Here is an 18,404-nt window from a genome sequence, read left to right as displayed (position 1 = left end):
CGCCCCTGCATAGATTATCGAGGGCTGAATGACATAACAGTGAAGAATCGTTATCCGCTTCCTCTTATGTCTTCAGCCTTCGAGATCCTGCAGGGGGCCAGGTTTTTCACTAAGTTGGACCTTCGTAACGCTTACCATCTCGTGCGCATCAGGGAGGGGGACGAGTGGAAGACGGCGTTTAACACTCCGTTAGGGCACTTTGAATACCGGGTTCTTCCTTTCGGCCTCGCTAACGCTCCAGCTGTCTTTCAGGCATTAGTCAATGATGTCCTGAGAGACATGCTGAACATCTTTGTTTTCGTTTACCTTGACGATATCCTGATTTTTTCACCGTCACTCCAGATTCATGTTCAGCACGTTCGACGTGTCCTCCAGCGCCTTTTAGAGAATTGTCTTTTCGTGAAGGCTGAGAAGTGCACTTTTCATGCCTCCTCCGTCACATTTCTCGGTTCTGTTATTTCCGCTGAAGGCATTAAGATGGATCCCGCTAAGGTCCAAGCTGTCATTGATTGGCCCGTCCCTAAGTCACGCGTCGAGCTGCAGCGCTTTCTCGGCTTCGCGAACTTCTATCGTCGTTTCATCCGTAATTTCGGTCAGGTGGCAGCTCCTCTCACAGCCCTTACTTCTGTCAAGACGTGCTTTAAGTGGTCCGTTTCCGCCCAGGGAGCTTTTGATCTCCTCAAGAATCGTTTTACATCCGCTCCTATCCTTGTTACACCTGACGTCTCTAGACAGTTCGTTGTCGAGGTTGACGCGTCAGAGGTGGGAGTGGGAGCCATCCTTTCTCAGCGCTCCCTCTCTGACGACAAGGTCCACCCACGCGCGTATTTTTCTCATCGCCTGTCGCCGTCGGAACGTAACTATGATGTGGGTAACCGCGAACTGCTCGCCATCCGGTTAGCCCTAGGCGAATGGCGACAGTGGTTGGAGGGGGCGACCGTTCCTTTTGTCGTTTGGACTGACCATAGGAACCTTGAGTACATCCGTTCTGCCAAACGACTTAATGCGCGTCAGGCGCGTTGGGCGCTGTTTTTCGCTCGTTTCGAGTTCGTGATTTCTTATCGTCCGGGCTCTAAGAACACCAAGCCTGATGCTTTGTCTCGTCTCTTCAGTTCTTCAGTAGCCTCCACTGACCCCGAGGGGATTCTCCCTGAGGGGCGTGTTGTCGGGTTGACTGTCTGGGGAATTGAGAGGCAGGTAAAGCAAGCACTCACTCAAACTCCGTCGCCGCGCGCTTGTCCTAGGAACCTTCTTTTCGTTCCCGTTCCTACTCGTCTGGCCGTTCTTCAGTGGGCTCACTCTGCCAAGTTAGCCGGCCACCCTGGCGTTCGGGGTACGCTTGCTTCCATTCGCCAGCGTTTCTGGTGGCCCACCAGGGAGCATGACACGCGTCGTTTCGTGGCTGCTTGTTCGGTCTGCGCGCAGACTAAGTCCGGTAACTCTCCTCCTGCCGGCCGTCTCAGGCCGCTTCCTATTCCCTCTCGACCGTGGTCTCACATCGCCTTAGATTTTGTCACCGGACTGCCTTCGTCAGCGGGGAAGACTGTTATTCTTACGGTTGTCGATAGGTTCTCTAAGGCGGCTCATTTCATTCCCCTTGCTAAGCTTCCTTCTGCTAAAGAGACGGCACAAATCATCATCGAGAATGTTTTCAGAATTCATGGCCTTCCGTCAGACGTCGTTTCGGACAGAGGTCCGCAATTCACGTCTCAATTTTGGAGGGAGTTTTGCCGTTTGATTGGGGCTTCCGTCAGTCTCTCTTCCGGCTTTCACCCCCAGTCTAACGGTCAAGCAGAACGGGCCAATCAGACTATTGGTCGCATCTTACGCAGTCTTTCTTTTCGCAACCCTGCGTCTTGGTCAGAACAGCTCCCCTGGGCAGAATACGCCCACAACTCGCTTCCTTCGTCTGCGACCGGGCTATCTCCTTTTCAGAGTAGCCTCGGGTACCAGCCTCCGTTGTTCTCATCTCAGTTCGCCGAGTCCAGCGTCCCCTCCGCTCAGGCTTTTGTCCAACGTTGCGAGCGCACCTGGAAGAGGGTCAGGTCTGCACTTTGCCGTTATAGGGCGCAGACTGTGAGAGCTGCTAATAAGCGTAGAACGAAGAGCCCTAGATATTGTCGCGGTCAGAGAGTTTGGCTCTCCACTCAGAACCTTCCCCTTAAGACGGCTTCTCGCAAGTTGACCCCGCGGTTCATTGGTCCATTCCGTATCTCTCAGGTCATTAATCCTGTCGCAGTGCGACTTCTTCTTCCGCGATATCTTCGTCGCGTCCACCCGGTCTTCCATGTCTCCTGTGTTAAGCCCGCTCTTCGCGCCCCCGCTCGTCTTCCCCCCCCCCCCCCCATCCTTGTCGAGGGCGCACCTATCTACAGGGTCCGTAAAATCTTGGACATGCGTCCTCGGGGCCGTGGTCATCAGTACCTAGTTGACTGGGAGGGGTACGGTCCTGAGGAGAGGAGTTGGGTTCCCTCTCGGGACGTGCTGGACCGTGCGCTGATTGATGATTTCCTCCGTTGCCGCCAGGTTTCCTCCTCGAGTGCGCCAGGAGGCGCTCGGTGAGTGGGGGGGTACTGTCATGTACTGTCATGTTGTCTTGTCTCTGTCCTTTCCCTTCACCCTGTCTCCCTCTGCTGGTCGTTGTTATGTTACCTTTTCTCCCCCTCTTTTCCCCAGCTGTGCCCTGTCTCCTCCTAACTACCTCGTCACCCCGTTCCCCACCTGTTCCCTTTTTCCCTCTGATTAGGTCCCTATATCTGTCTCTGTTTCTGCTCCTGTCCTTGTCGGATTCTTGTTTGTTTGTGTCATTCATGCCTGAACCAGACTGTCGTCATGTTTGCTGTAACCTTGTCCTGTCCTGTCGGAATCTGCCGGTCCATCTGAGCCTACCTGTGTGTGGTAATTAAAGAAGCTCTGTTTAAGTTGATTCGCTTTTGGGTCCTCATTCACGCACCGTAACAGCAGGTATCTGTTTATGATAATTCAGTTAACCTGTTAGAGCTCTAGGGGCGCTATTTCATTTTTGGATAAAAAACGTTCCCGTTTTAAGCGCGATATTTTGTCACGAAAAGATGCTCGACTATGCATATTCTTGACAGTTTTGGAAAGAAAACACTCTGAAGTTTCAGAATCTGCAAAGATTTTGTCTGTAAGTGCCCCAGAACTCATTCTACAGGCGAAACCAAGATGATGCATCACCCAGGAATTAGCAGAATTTCTGAAGCTCTGTTTTCCATTCTCTCCTTATATGGCTGTGATTGCGCAACGAATGAGCCTACACTTTCTGTCGTTCGCCCAAGGTCTTAGCAGCATTGTGACGTATTTGTAGGCATATCATTGGAAGATTGACCATAAGAGACTACATTTTCCAAGTGTCCGCCTGGTGTCCTGCGTCGAATTCGGTGCGCAATTGCCAGCTGCTTCTACTTTACCATTTGATTCAGGGGAGAAAGCATGTGTCCAAGAACGATGTATCAATGAAGAGATATGTGAAAAACACCTTGATGATTGATTCTAAACAACGTTTGCCATGTTTTCAGTCGATATTATGGAGTTAATTTGGAAAAAAGTTTGCGTTTTGAGGACTGAATTTATGGATTTTTTTTGGTAGCCAAATGTGATGTATAAAACGGAGCTATTTCTAATACACAAGGAATCTTTTTGGAAAAACTGAGCATCTGCTATCTAACTGAGAGTATCCTCATTGAAAACATCAGAAGTTCTTCAAAGGTAAATTATTTTATTTGAAGGCTTTTATGTTTTTGTTAATGTTGCGTGCTGGATGCTAACGCTAATGCTAACGCTAAATGCTAACGCGAAATGCTAACTCTAGCTAGCTACTTTTACACAAATTATTGTTTTCCTATGGTTGAGAAGCATATTTTGAAAATCTGAGATGACAGTGTTGTTTACAAAAGGCTAAGCTTGAGAGATGGCATATTTATTTCATTTCATTTGCGATTTTCATAAATAGTTAACGTCGTGTTATGCTAATGAGCTTGCTGATAGATTTACACAATCCTGGATACAGGGGTTTTTTCATAGCTAAACGTGACGCAGAAAACGGAGCGATTTGTCCTAAACAAATAATCTTTCAGGAAAAACTGAACATTTGCTATCTGAGAGTCTCCTCATTGAAAACATCTGAAGTTCTTCAAAGGTAAATGATTTTTTTGAATGCTTTTCTGTTTTTTTGTGTAAATGTTGCCAGCTGAATGCTAATGCTAAATGCTACGTTAGCCATCAATACTGTTACACAAATGCTTGTTTTGCAATGGTTGAGAAGCATATTTTGAAAATCTGAGATGACAGTGTTGTTAACAAAAGGCTAAGCTTGAGAGCTAGCATATTTATTTCATTTCATTTGCGATTTTCATGAATAGTTAACGTTGCGTTATGGTAATGAGCTTGAGTCTGTATTCACGAACCCGGATCCGGGATGGGGAGATCAGAAAGGTTAATTATCAGTTAATTATTACGCAATGTAAATTCATTCATTTAGACCATATGCAGGCCATATAAAATTTAAACCTGTGTGATCGGTAAAAGTTTGAGAAGCCAATTGCCTACTAAATAAATGTATTTTTGCAGCCTGTAGCCTATTCAATTCTGTGAATTGTTTATTTAAGTCTCAATTAAACAATTTGATTATCTAAACTTCAACCAAGATCTCAGCGATCACTGCCTCATTGCCTGCATCCGTAATGGGTCAGCGGTCAAACGACCTCCACTCATCACTGTCAAACGCTCCCTGAAACACCTCAGCAAGCAGGCCTTTCTAATCGAACTGGCCGGGGTATCCTGGAAGGATATTGATCTCATCCCGTCAGTAGAGGATGCCTGGGTATTTTTTATAAATGCCTTCCTAACCATCTTAAATAAGCATGCCCCATTCAAGAAATTTAGAACCAGGAACAGATATAGCCCTTGGTTCTCCTCAGACCTGACTGCCCTGAACCAACACAAAAACATCCTATGGTGTTCTGCATTAGCATCGAACAGCCTCCGTGATATGCAGCTGTTCAGGGAAGCTAGAAACCATTATACACAGGCAGTTAGAAAAGCCAAGGCTAGCTTTTTCAAGCAGAAATTTGCTTCCTGCAACACTAACTCAAAAAAGTTCTGGGACACTGTGAAGTCCATGGAGAATAAGAACACCTCCTCCCAGCTGCCCACTGCACTGAAGATAGGAAACACTGTCACCACTGAGAATTTCAATAAGCATTTTTCTACGGCTGGCCATGCTTTACACCTGGCTACTCCTACCCCGGTCAACAGCACTGCACCCCCCACAGCAACTCGCCCAAGCCTTCCCCATTTCTCCTTCTCCCAAATCCAGTCAGCTGATGTTCTGAAAGAGCTGCAAAATCTGGACCCCTACAAATCAGCCGGGCTAGACAATCTGGACCCTTTCTTTCTAAAATTATCTGCCGAAATTGTTGCCACCCCTATTACTAGCCTGTTCAACCTCTCTTTCGTGTCGTCTGAGATTCCCAAAGATTGGAAAGCAGCTGCGGTCATCCCCCTCTTCAAAGGGGGGGACACTCTTGACCCAAACTGCCTACCCTGCCTTTCTAAGGTCTTCGAAAGCCAAATCAACAAACAGATTACAGACCATTTCGAATCTCACCATACCTTCTCTGCTATGCAATCTGGTTTCAGAGCTGGTCATGGGTGCACCTCAGCCACGCTCAAGGTCCTAAACGATATCTTAACCACCATTGATAAGAAACATTACTGTGCAGCCGTATTCATTGTCTGGCCAAGGCTTTCGACTCTGTCAATCACCACATCCTCATCGGCAGACTCGACAGCCTTGGTTTCTCAAATTATTGCCTCGCCTGGTTCACCAACTATTTCTCTGATAGAGTTCATTGTGTCAAATCGGAGGGTCTGCTGTCCGGACCTCTGGTAGTCTCTATGGGGGTGCCACAGGGTTCAATTCTTGGACTGACTCTCTTCTCTGTATACATCAATGATGTCGCTCTTGCTGCTGGTGAGTGTCTGATCCACCTCTACGCAGACGACACCATTCTGTATACTTCTGGCCCTTCTTGGGACACTGTGTTAACAACCCTCCAGGCAAGCTTCAATGCCATACAACTCTCCTTCCGTGGCCTCCAATTGCTCTTAAATACAAGTAAAACTAAATGCATGCTCTTCAACCGATCGCTGCCTGCACCTGCCCGCCTGTCCAACATCACTACTCTGGACGGCTCTGACTTAGAATACGTGGACAACTACAAATACCTAGGTGTCTGGTTAGACTGTAAACTCTCCTTCCAGACCCACAAACATCTCCAATCCAAAGTTAAACCTAGAATTGGCTTCCTATTTCGCAACAAAGCATCCTTCACTCATGCTGCCAAACATACCCTTGTAAAACTGACCATCCTACCAATCCTCGACTTCGGCGATGTCATTTACAAAATAGCCTCCAATACCCTACTCAACAAATTGGATGCAGGCTATCACAGTGCAATCCATTTTGTCACCAAAGCCCCATATACTACCCACCATTGCGACCTGTACGCTCTCGTTGGCTGGCCCTCGCTTCATACTCGTCGCCATACCCACTTGCTCCATGTCATCTACTAGACCTTGCTAGGTAAAGTCCCCCCTTATCTCAGCTCGCTGGTCACCATAGCATCTCCCACCTGTAGCACACGCTCCAGCAGGTATATCTCTCTAGTCACCCCCAAAACCAATTCTTTCTTTGGCCGCCTCTCCTTCCAGTTCTCTGCTGCCAATGACTGGAACGAACTACAAAAATCTCTGGAACTGGAAACACTTATCTCCCTCACTAGCTTTAAGCACCAACTGTCAGAGCACCTCACAGATTACTGCACCTGTACATAGCCCACCTATAATTTAGCCCAAACAACTACCTCTTTCCCTACTGTATTTAATTTATTTATTTATTTTGCTCCTTTGCGCCCCATTATTTGTATTTCTACTTTGCACATTCTTCCACTGCAAATCTACCATTCCAGTGTTTTACTTACTATATTGTATTTACTTTGCCACCATGGCCTTTTTTTGCCTTTACCTCCCTTATCTCACCTCATTTGCTCACATCGTATATAGACTTGTTTCTACTGTATTATTGACTGTATGTTTGTTTTACTCCATGTGTAACTCTGTGTCGTTGTATGTGTCGAACTGCTTTGCTTTATCTTGGCCAGGTCGCAATTGTAAATGAGAACTTGTTCTCAACTTGCCTACCTGGTTAAATAAAGGTGAAATAAATCAAATAAAAAATAAACAATATTGATTGTAAAAGTATTGTTTTGTTATATCAGTATAGGTTTTATTAGAAGAATGCTAATTATAGGGCTCTTTCTCAAAGCAATTTGAGTTGTCAATGTGCCGCACAGCATTGTGAAAATAAGATCGGCCTATCCTTCTTATTCATTCATGGCATGGTTTCCTTTTATCCAAATGTAGACATGCAGACAAATTAATTAATTTAGGGATGGGGAATAGCCTACTGCTCTGGAGTCATAAAAAATATTAATAAATTGATGTTAATTGGCGGGTCATGAATCGGCTCTCGGAACAATTCTATGGGGGTGGCTCAGGTTGCAGAGAATTATTATTTGGAATTTTGGGGGATAATATTGATTTGGGAATTGAATTCTTGGAATTTACCTAACATTGGAATTCAGAGGAATTCAATTATCTCTGAATTCAAAGACTGACCTGGAATTTAAATTGAATTGAATGTAATTAACAGGGAGAGAGAATAGAATTCTAATGTAATTTGTGGAATTGACTTCAACCCTCAACTCTAGCCTAAAGCCAAGGCAACTTCTCCCGGGAGCCCACCCCGCCCTGGTATCTCAGCAATCCTCCTCTCTCACCACCATACGCTGATCTACAATCAGGCAGGTTTTTCCCACATACTGGTTAAGGTTAAGATTTAGGGAGTGTAATCTTATCCTAGATCTATGCCCCAGCACCCACCCCAGCCAACTCTATCATCATCCTCCCCTCTCACAACCACAGACTGATCTAAAGTGAGTGAAGTTTTCCCTATAATAGCTAAGGATTTGGATTTGGATAGGCTGATCCTAGATCTGTGCTCACCACCACAGGCTTCAGCAGGTTGATGAAGAAGCAGTAGCGCCCCCTCTCCTCTAGGAGGGCCCGGCGCACCGCCTGCTTCTCGGTCTCCCCCATCAGAAGGTAGAGGTCACTGACGTCCTGCATGGCACTGTCCAGCTGGGGACGCAGGTTTCCCCGGCCTGGGGAGGAGGGGGGGTAAAGAGAGAAGAGTACATAGAGGAGGGAAGATAAAAGACGAAGACAAGAGAAAGGGTAAGGGGCAGGGGATAGCAGAGGGAGGGGTCAATAGTGAAAGAACAGGGTACCCGGGGATGAGGGGCATTGGATAAGATGGTTAGAGGATGAGGATGAAATGAGAGAGGAGGAGGAGAAGAAAAGAGTGGTGATTAAAACCCTCTGCCAGGTTTGGGCCTGCCGGTGTACCGTAGGACAGACCACCATTGACAAACAACACTGCACTGAAATGATACGCGTCAATGAGAATGGGACGAAACTACAGCACATATCTTAAACGAGACTAGCACCAACAACTCCGCAGGTGGCCTAGTGGGTTAGAGTGTTGGGCCAGTCAGGAAAAGGATGCTGGTTTGAATACCCGAGCAACCAAGGTGAAAAATCTGTTGGTGTCCTTGAGCAAGGCACAACCCTAATTTGCTCCATGGGTGCTGTACTACTATGTCTAGCTCTGTAAAACAACACATTTCACTGTACATATCTGGTGTATTTGACCAAAAAAACAGATGATATGGATGGAGATCCTGAAATGAACATGGTTTACTAGCACAGTTAAATACAACACTGATGACATATTCAGCCGCCATGTATGAGACAGCCTTATTGTTGAGGAAAACTCATTACAACTCATTATCAGTGATAAGAGGTTTATTTGAGCAATTGCAAGGAAAATCACTCTCTCAGGATGAACCTGGGGAGTATATTGTTCATTTACAAATGACACAGTCTTTATATACTTCATCTACACAAAGAGATACATCCCCCTTCTAGGTGGAGGCAAGCTAGGAAAATAGATAAGGGGTAATTGGCTCCACTTCCGGTTCTAACCAGTTCTCACAGCCTATATGTCTAAGATAGAGGAGTGCTAGGATCTTTAAAACCAGAGGAAATTAGATTTCCGCATTGCTTTTAGTGCCCTATAGATAATGAGATAGTAATAATTCACTCCTCTGTTCGGTATGTAAAGAGGTTACTGAACAACTGTGGAAAATGACCAGTGACTGTGGAAAATGACCAGTGACTGTGGAAAATGACCAGTGACTGTGGAAAATTACCATTCAACTCAAGAGACTGTAACAAAAAAGTTTTGTACCCAAATTATGAAACATGGTGACATGATGACCAAGAGGGGTGTGTAGAGGAGGCCGTGTTGGGGAAGCTAAAATATAGTTTACCAAGCTACTAATTAAGTCAAGCTACACTACAGCTACCCTTAAGAGAAATCTAGTTGACTTAACTAAAGTTACTTTGAAAAAGTAGTTCACTACATCCAAAGTACTCAGTGATTATTCATATGTAAATCTGAAACGTCTTAGACTACAAATTGCTACAAACAGATCACTCTGGACTGGAGTCAGATGTTAACAGAATGTGTAATTCGGCAGATCTGATGACAAAAAAGAAAGGAATGTCTTGCCTATTTCTCCCATATTTCTATGTAGTGCGCAGTTCCTGTAGTTAGCTACAACGCTGCATGGCAAAACTAAGTAATTATCTACTGAAAACACTAGCTTGATTTGAATTTAGATAAACTACCACCAAGCTACTGCCAAATGTAGTTCAATTACTAGCTGAACTACATATAGTTCACTACTCCCCATCACAGACGAGGGGTATGTCAATACTGATAGGACACACCAGTATCAGACAGACTACAACACTCCAGGTGAGATGGTCAGACACAATGACGTGATGATGCAGGACACACATACACACACACACACACACACACACACACACACAGAAACACACACAATAACTATAGCATTATCATGAAATGCCTCATGCAACGTGGGGAAATGTGGGGAAAGCATAACACACATACCTAGAAGCTCTACAGCAGGGAAATAGGCCAGTGAGGAGGCAGAGGAGGAGACAGACGGGTAGCATGGGTGGAAGAGGGGAGGGGGGGGGTAGAAAGCATAGACAGAAAGCCCAATATTAGAGTTGGCACAGTCATCGTTAGACGCATTGAAATAGATCAAAGTTGTACAAATAAACCTCTTCTTTTTTACCTCCAAACCTTTTGGATGATAGCCTTCATTTCTGATTTATCCCTCATTGGAAACCCATGACAATGTATTTCTCATTCAGGACACTAGGTTGTGGCATTTCCCAGTTAGGTGCTGGTAACTAGCCTACAGCAGTACAACACATTTTCTATCTAGTCTACATCCTGTTTTGGACAGAGTTTTTAACAGTAGCCAATCAGTAACCAGTGGTTTTTAGCAGTAGCCAATCAGATCATGTCACAGGGTGCGGTTCGATATTACCTTTCCTGGCCTTCTTCTGGAGCTTCATGGTGTCTGAGGACTTCCTCTTGATCTCCTGGCGAGACCGCTTGTATTCTGACGAGGAGAGAAGGAGCGGTCAACCTGGAGTTAAGCGTCATTTGTTGATTGATTTGATCAATCAATCAAATTCAATATACATAAACCCTCACCTTTGGCGTGGTCTTTGTCCAGCAGGTTAGCTGTCTTCTTCCATTCCTCTATCCTGTCCTGGAGAGGAGTGACTAGGCCTTCCATAAGAGCACTGGGGAGGAGAGGAAAGAAGAGGAAGGGTAAGGACAGGACTTGTAGCACCATTAGCAATGCACAGAGATGTAGGGAGAGGAATCAGGCAGGGTTGAAGGTGGACCACTTACTTGGTGAAGTGGCGTAGTTTAGTCTCGATGCTGCGGTGTCTCATGCACATCCTGGTCAGAGCTGAACCTATGTCCCTGGTGCCTCCTGGAGAGAGAGGGAGAGATTGGTTCTTCTAGTGTGGGTTTACACAACCACTGGGGGGCGGCATTGCATTTCACAACAAGGGACACCAGTCAGCTCAGCTAGCACAGTTATTTTCTCCAAACAAAATCTTACAGGAAAATGTCAAAAGTAATCAACCCAACACAACTTCTATAGGCTGCAGCCCATTCATCCTGCACATTATCTTGCATCTACTACCCTGGGCTGGACACCAACTACACCAATGAAATGTAATTGCATTCAGTGATTTACCCACCCCACCCCACAGCCCAGGAAATCACAGCTTGTCTGAGTTGCTGTATTACTTCTCCTCTCTAGTCAAGCGTAATTAAAATGGGGTGTTAAGCCTTAAAGCCCAGGCTAGCCCCAAGCTACATGCTCCGCCGGCTACAGGCCGCATCCAGGGCTCATTCTTAGGGGACCGTAGAAATATCGGCCAGGATTGATCCTGCTCTAATCCACTGGGCCAACGCGGCCTAATCGGGGGATGGTCGGGAGGGTCTCACACCAACACACACATTCGCAGGCAGACACACACATGTGCATGAGCGCACGCATGCGCTCGCACGCGTGTGTGTTAGTCCGTGTGTGTAGACAGGTGGTGTGATTTACATACCCCCTCTTCCCAACTCTATCCTGAAGGAAAAAGGTGGGTACCCTGTAAGGGGATATCCCTCTATTCTTCCCTGGCCTGCTCTGCCTTTCCTGTTCTCTGGGTTTCCTAAACACCATTCTTACAGGGGTGTGAGGAAAGACCGGCTTGAACCTGTCTGTCCACGAGTAAGGCTCAATCTACCAAGCCTGGGCCTGCACACAGTTAAGCTCTTTCCACACTATTGTGCCAACCCGAACTGTGCTGGCTTCAGCAACTATGGTGGATGTGTAGCCAGGCCAGTGCAGGATTGCTCAGCTCAGTAGAGTGAAAAAGATATTAGAGGGAGAAGAGAGAGAGAAAGCTGCTGATCTAACTTGATCAAATCAAACATTGTCTGACTGTAGAATACTGAAGATTAGGGTTGTTATGATTGACCGATATGCATCGGTCCCTGGTTCAAATGTTTAAGATATGAGCGCATCGACCCCAAACTCGATTCAAATGTAGCATCCACCGGTCAGGCAATAGATTCAAACGTTACAAGTTCTTTTTTTCTCAAATGACTTTCTTTCTACCTTCTGAGAATACCTCATCTTGTGTGACAATTGCGTCCTCTCCTTCAGTGTCGAACTAAGCATGTAATTGTGTTGACAATCATTGATATACGGGGTGGCGGGTAGCCTAGTGGTTATAGCGTTGGACTAGTAACCGAAAGGGTTCTAGATCGATTCCCCGAGCTGACAAGGTAAAAAGTCTGTCGTTCTGGCCCTGAACAAGGAAGGCCGTCATTGTAAATAAGAATTTGTTCTTAACTGACTTGCCTAGTTAAATAAAGGTAAAAAAAAAAAAATATATATATATATATATATATACAAGTCATTTTTCATGCCGAACGGCACATCTGCGGGTCACCTTCAGCATTCAAATGTTTGTCAAATGGATTGCGCAATATTACATTTTATGTTAAACAATGTCATTTGCTAGGCTATTTTTATCAAATGTGCTGTTGAATAAAAGTAGCCTAAGCTACCACCGGAGACACCACTCTCATCTGTCTATAGGTAGGCTACGTGCTGATCAGGGATTAGGTTTTAATTTCATTGTTCAGGTTCATCATCAGCAATCATTTTTGGTAGTTTTGCTTGAAACAATCAGTATGGTCAGTTATAGATATTCAGGGTAAAGTTGCTAATTTCATAATGAGGACAGCAATCGTTTTTGCTACCCACACTGCATGGTTGAAGCAGAGAAGAAGAGAAGCTCAACTCTGTCAAAATGTTCAAGCGTTCTAAACCATTTGATTAGGAGACGGGGGTGAAATCCACATTTTGTAACACTTTTTGGTCGATGTACAGATGTTTTGTGAATGCTTAAATAGTGGTGTGAATACAATTATGTACATTGATGTTTTGCTGTGTCGTAGCACATTTTTAAGATGCATATGGATACATTACTAGATCTAACACTTTTAATCTGCAAAATGAACTAATTCATCTGTGGGTGATGTTTTTTTTAAATCAAAAGTGGGGAGGAACAAAAAGAAAACAATGCCCCCCCCAAACTGACAGTGGGGTGGTAGATGCCCAGCTTCCCTGAGACAGATCCGGCTCAGAGACCCAGTGCATCGAATAGTATAAACTGAAACTTATCGATCCTGTATCATATCGGAGCCAATGTATCTACAGTGGGGCAAAAAAGTATTTAGTCAGCCACCAATTGTGCAAGTTCTCCCACTTAAAAAGATGAGAGAGGCCTGTAATTTTCATCATAGGTACACTTCAACTATGACAGACAAAATGAGGAAAAAAAATCCAGAAAATCACATTGTAGGATTTTTTATGCATTTATTTGCAAATTATGGTGGAAAATAAGTATTTGGTCAATAACAAAAGTTTATCTCAATACTTTGTTATATACCCTTTGTTGGCAATGACAGAGGTCAAACGTTTTCTGTAAGTCTTCACAAGGTTTTCACACACTGTTGCTAGTATTTTGGCCCATTCCTCCATGCAGATCTCCTCTAGAGCAGTGATGTTTTGGGGCTGTTGCTGGGCAACACAGACTTTCAACTCCCTCCAAAGATTTTATATGGGGTTGAGATCTGGAGACTGGCTAGGCCACTCCAGGACCATGAAATCCTTCTTACGAAGCCACTCCTTCGTTGCCCGGGCGGTGTGTTTGGGATCATTGTCATGCTGAAAGACCCAGCCACGTTTCATCTTCAATGCCCTTGCTGACGGAAGGAGGTTTTCACTCAAATTCTCACGATACATGGCCCCATTCATTCTTACATGGATCAGTCGTCCTGGTCCCTTTGCAGAAAAACAGCCCCAAAGCATGATGTTTCCACCCCCATGCTTTACAGTAGGTATGGTGTTCTTTGGATGCAACTCAGCATTATTTTGTCCTCCAAACACGACGAGTTGAGTTTTTACCAAAAAGTTATATTTTGGTTTCATCTGACCATGTGACATTCTCCAAATATTTTTCTGGATCATCCAAATGCTCTCTAGCAAACTTCAGACGGGCCTGGACATGTACTGTCTTAAGCAGGGGGACACGTCTGGCACTGCAGGATTTGAGTCCCTGGCGGCGTAGTGTGTTACTGATGGTAGGCTTTGTTACTTTGGTCCCAGCTCTCTGCAGGTCATTCACTAGGTCCCCCCGTGTGGTTCTGAGATTTTTGCTCACCGTTCCTGTGATCATTTTGACCCCACGGGGTGAGAACTTGCGTGGAGCCCCAGATTGAGGGAGATTATCAGTGGTCTTGTCTTCCATTTCCTAATAATTGCTCCCACAGTTGATTTCTTCAAACCAAGCTGCTTACCTATTGCAGATTCAGTCTTCCCAGCCTGGTGTAGGTCTACAATTTTGTTTCTGGTGTCCTTTGACAGCTCTTTGGTCTTGGCCATAATGGAGTTTGGAGTGTGACTGTTTGAGGTTGTGTACAGGTGTATTTTATACTGATAACAAGTTCAAACAGGTGCCATTAATACAGGTAACAAGTGGAGGACAGAGGAGCCTCTTAAAGAATAAGTTACAGGTCTGTGAGAGCCAGAAATCCTGCTTGTTTGTAGGTGACCAAATACTTATTTTCCACCATAATTTGCAAAGAAATTAATTGAAAATCCTACAATGTGATTTTCTGGATTTTTTTTCTCATTTTGTCTGTCATAGTTGAAGTGTACCTATGATGAAAATTACAGGCCTCTCTCATCTTTTTAAGTGGGAGAACTTGCACAATTGGTGGCTGACTAAATACTTTTTTGCCCCACTGTAGATATGTATCGAATCATCTTGAAGGGAAAATATGCACTTCCCTACTGAAGATGGATGCATACAATGAAGAGTAATCTATTTCATTTATATACCTAGAGACTAAACTAATTCCCTGGTGAAACTCATCATAAGACAAAGCACCTTTCACAACACATACAGTAGCTAGTATTCCCTTCATTGGCTTCAATGCTCTGTGGATTATGTCAAAAGCATTCCACCTCACATAACTCCATCTCCCAGAGGCATCAGGGGCTTCCCGCCAGATGCTGGATGGATTTGGGGGATGGATGAATCCACTGACAACCATGTGTGGATGGGATGATGTGTGGTGGAAGTTTAGTCATGTTGTGATACAGCTTTATTTCCTTTCCAAGTGACTGAAATGTGTACAGGTAAGAGGTCAGAGGTTACCCAGCTGAATCCCACCCCCTAACACAGGAAGTGACATAGGGAACAGAGACCATGGGAAGATCTCTCGCATCCTCTCTCTCCTCATCTCTTTTTCAAAACCCATTGAATGAGAAAGCCAGAGGTCCCTCCCCTCTGACCTCCTCCAAAGGGTTTTGAGAAGGGGTCGAGGAGAGAGGATCAATGTTCCCTCTCCTTTTTTGCGTCACAGAGAAAATTTCAGGTCCGACGAGTGCAAACTTGAACGTTGTGAAAGTTCTGTGCAACTCCGGGGGCGTTTATTATAAACATTGAGGCTGTGCCCGCTTTAATTTCAGTGGTCAAGTAGGCTACTGTGGCTATTGGACCATAGTGTAGGCCTATCAGTGTGGTCTAACATCAAAAACAATGAGAGGAAATGCATCCCATTACATTTTAACATGGAAATAGCTGTTCTATCGTTCAGCCTACAGTAGCAGCCAATGTGTAGTCTTCAATGTAGGCCTACATTCCAGACTTTTGAAAAAAAACATGCAGGGCTTGACCTTAACCTGTTGATCCACTTGTCCTTCAGACAAGACGGTGACTGGAAATGTTGTGTTGTTTGATGCAACAAACCACTTTACAAAATAAAATGCATAATTATTCCCATACCATTATTACAGAGAATCAGATATATTATGCTACCCTCTGCCTATCTACCTCCCCACTGTCAGCAATCACTCCCCCATTGCTGACTACAAATGATCTTTAACTGGGCTAATAACCTAATAACTCACTAACTAGCAAAGGATATAAACAAATGTGCACACGTGGCTACATGTAGCTTTCGCTTTGATTTCAAAACAAGCGCATCTACTCATGACCGCTCATGCTGTAAACACAGTCCAGGTCAAAGTGAATGGCACAGTGAATGGCACAGCATATATGGCAATGGTCTATTTGCCTACTGCGGCTCTGATTGGTTATGCCGCACAGGTCTGTGTAGAGTACGGGCCTGTGTCTTGCCAGTCAATGTAATAGAATCCTACTCTGATGAGGTCTGCCTACAACAAAATCTCTTGCATAGTTCATTTAGCATACTAAGTCTTTCATAGTTCGTTTTGTTACGGTATGTTACATTGAAAGTGGCTAATATTACATTGATTCGATCCCAATTCCCACAGTAAAGGGAACCGTTGAAAGTGTTATCTAACGGGGGAAACTCTAGAAAGTTGAGTGAAGTTCAATCTCGTGCTTCTCTGCGGGGGCTGATATTTCTTCTGCGCGGCAGTCCCAGGGGAGCTGCACGCCCGCGCACAACCACAGCTTAGAGGGAACATTGGAAAGGACACGAGGAGTATGCAATTGAGATTCTCCCCATGTTGAGCCCTTAACCCCCCTTCCGACTTTCTTTCCCGGGAAATAAGTCCTCTGTCACCCACAGTGTGTTTGTGATGTGATTTGTAACACAACGGTCCTCTCTCTCTGTATGATATTAATTTTGCATGCATAAAAATGTCACTGAAACTATAGAGACTCCTCTCCACTCAGTCTCTTCTTTTCACAACTCCTGATCGATTGAATAGGTAATTGAAGGCCAAACCAATGTGAATATGCTTGTATAACATATATACATAGACATATACAAAATGCACTCACAGAATTACACATGGAAACTCTCTCTCTCCTCTCTCTCTCTCTCTCTCTCTCTGAGTGTTCCTCTTTCCACTACAGGAGGCGTCCACAGCTGCAGATCAACTCTAAAGGGGCTGGCTTGGCAGGAAGAGGGAAGAAGAGGAGGATGGAGGGGAGTAATGGGCCTTTTATCTCTATAACAGACCTTCCCAATGTCACAGTCAGCTAGCCTCCCTCCACACACACACACACACACTACCCCCATATCCTTTCCACCTTGCCCCCATTCCCATCCACACCTGCCAGGTTTCCCCTTACTTCCCCTCCGAAGGATTGGCTGAAAGTGACATCCTGGAGACGTCCTGACCAGTAGGCTTTCTACATCCAAGAGCCCTGGCCTCTGAACCTGACCGGACACGCTCCACAGCCTGGAGTCCCACAGCCCACACCACAGGCCTGGCTGGAGCAGATGCTGGGATAGCCTCAAACTCTCCATTCAATAGCCTGTCTGACTGTGATAGCCTCAAACGCTCCATTCACTATAGCCTGCTGGGCTGGGATAGCTTCAAACGCTCCATTCACTGTAGCCTATCTGACGGGGATAGCCTCCAACACTCCATTCACTGTAGCCTATCTGACGGGGATAGCCTCCAACACTCCATTCACTGTAGCCTATCTGACGGGGATAGCCTCAAACGCTCCATTCACTGTAGCCTATCTGACGGGGATAGCCTCCAACACTCCATTCACTGTAGCCTATCTGACGGGGATAGCCTCCAACACTCCATTCACTGTAGCCTATCTGACGGGGATAGCCTCAAACGCTCCATTCACTCACTGGAATCCAGAGGGATCCATCTAGTACATACGGATGCACGCATATCCACATTGACAGTAGTTGCCTTGATGCATGTTCTCAACAAGTGTGAAGCTGTGTATTATAACATAAGAATAATAACAGATGGGCAGGGCAATGGAGCCATATTATATTCATTCAGGCTGAGGTAAATGTCCCACAATGTTATTGTAGATATATCCATGACTACATATGGTACACAGTCATAAGTCAGAGGTGGATGACTGTATGTGCCAGATACTGACACTTCCCAGGTAGCTACATAGATCTATACGACCAAGTCTGCTCATGGTTAAAGTTGTTGTGTACAGTATTTTTGAGCAAACCAGGCCCATTGACTGGTGAGTGGTTCCAGACCTCTGGTCCTGATTATCCCCATTCTCCAGTGATCCTCGGGGGAGGAATTTAACAAGCTGGCTTTACAGAGGCCGCACTGGTCCCGCCATCCGCCCGCCAGTAGCTCCAGGACTAGAGCCTGGGGCCTCCCTCCCTGATGCATTCAACATGGTGTGTGTGGGGGGTGGGGGTGGGGTGGAGTCTGAATGGATTTAGCTTCCCATTGGAACACCTTCAAACTGTTCTACCTGCCAAAGATGCTAAAACTAGGTTGGAAGCTAGT

The 18,404-nt window shown here is 45.3% G+C and overlaps 1 protein-coding gene and 1 long non-coding RNA gene across 4 annotated transcripts in view; one reads left to right on the top strand and one right to left on the bottom strand.

Annotated features, from left to right (window-relative positions):
- mtss1la (MTSS I-BAR domain containing 2a) overlaps positions 1 to 18,404 on the bottom strand; it is a 45,222-nt gene that overhangs the window by 10,666 nt on the left and 16,152 nt on the right. For all 3 annotated transcript variants that reach the window (XM_021601399.3, XM_090231093.1, XM_090231096.1), the window contains exons 4-7: positions 10,949 to 11,033; positions 10,745 to 10,836; positions 10,575 to 10,649; positions 8,089 to 8,246 (exon numbers count right to left, since the gene is read on the bottom strand). In XM_021601399.3, coding sequence (XP_021457074.2) covers positions 8,089 to 8,246; positions 10,575 to 10,649; positions 10,745 to 10,836; positions 10,949 to 11,033 — 410 coding nt within the window. The remainder of the gene's footprint in view (positions 1 to 8,088; positions 8,247 to 10,574; positions 10,650 to 10,744; positions 10,837 to 10,948; positions 11,034 to 18,404) is intronic.
- LOC149985510 (uncharacterized) lies at positions 3,602 to 17,158 on the top strand. The gene is made up of 3 exons (XR_016495088.1): positions 3,602 to 3,729; positions 4,098 to 4,159; positions 17,029 to 17,158. It is a non-coding gene; the product is annotated as an uncharacterized LOC149985510 (long non-coding RNA).

This window comes from Oncorhynchus mykiss, chromosome 1 (assembly GCF_057628025.1).
Source record: "Oncorhynchus mykiss isolate SJ-2025 chromosome 1, ASM5762802v1, whole genome shotgun sequence".
NCBI lineage: Eukaryota > Metazoa > Chordata > Actinopteri > Salmoniformes > Salmonidae > Oncorhynchus > Oncorhynchus mykiss.
This window is presented reverse-complemented; position numbering and strand designations above follow the sequence as displayed.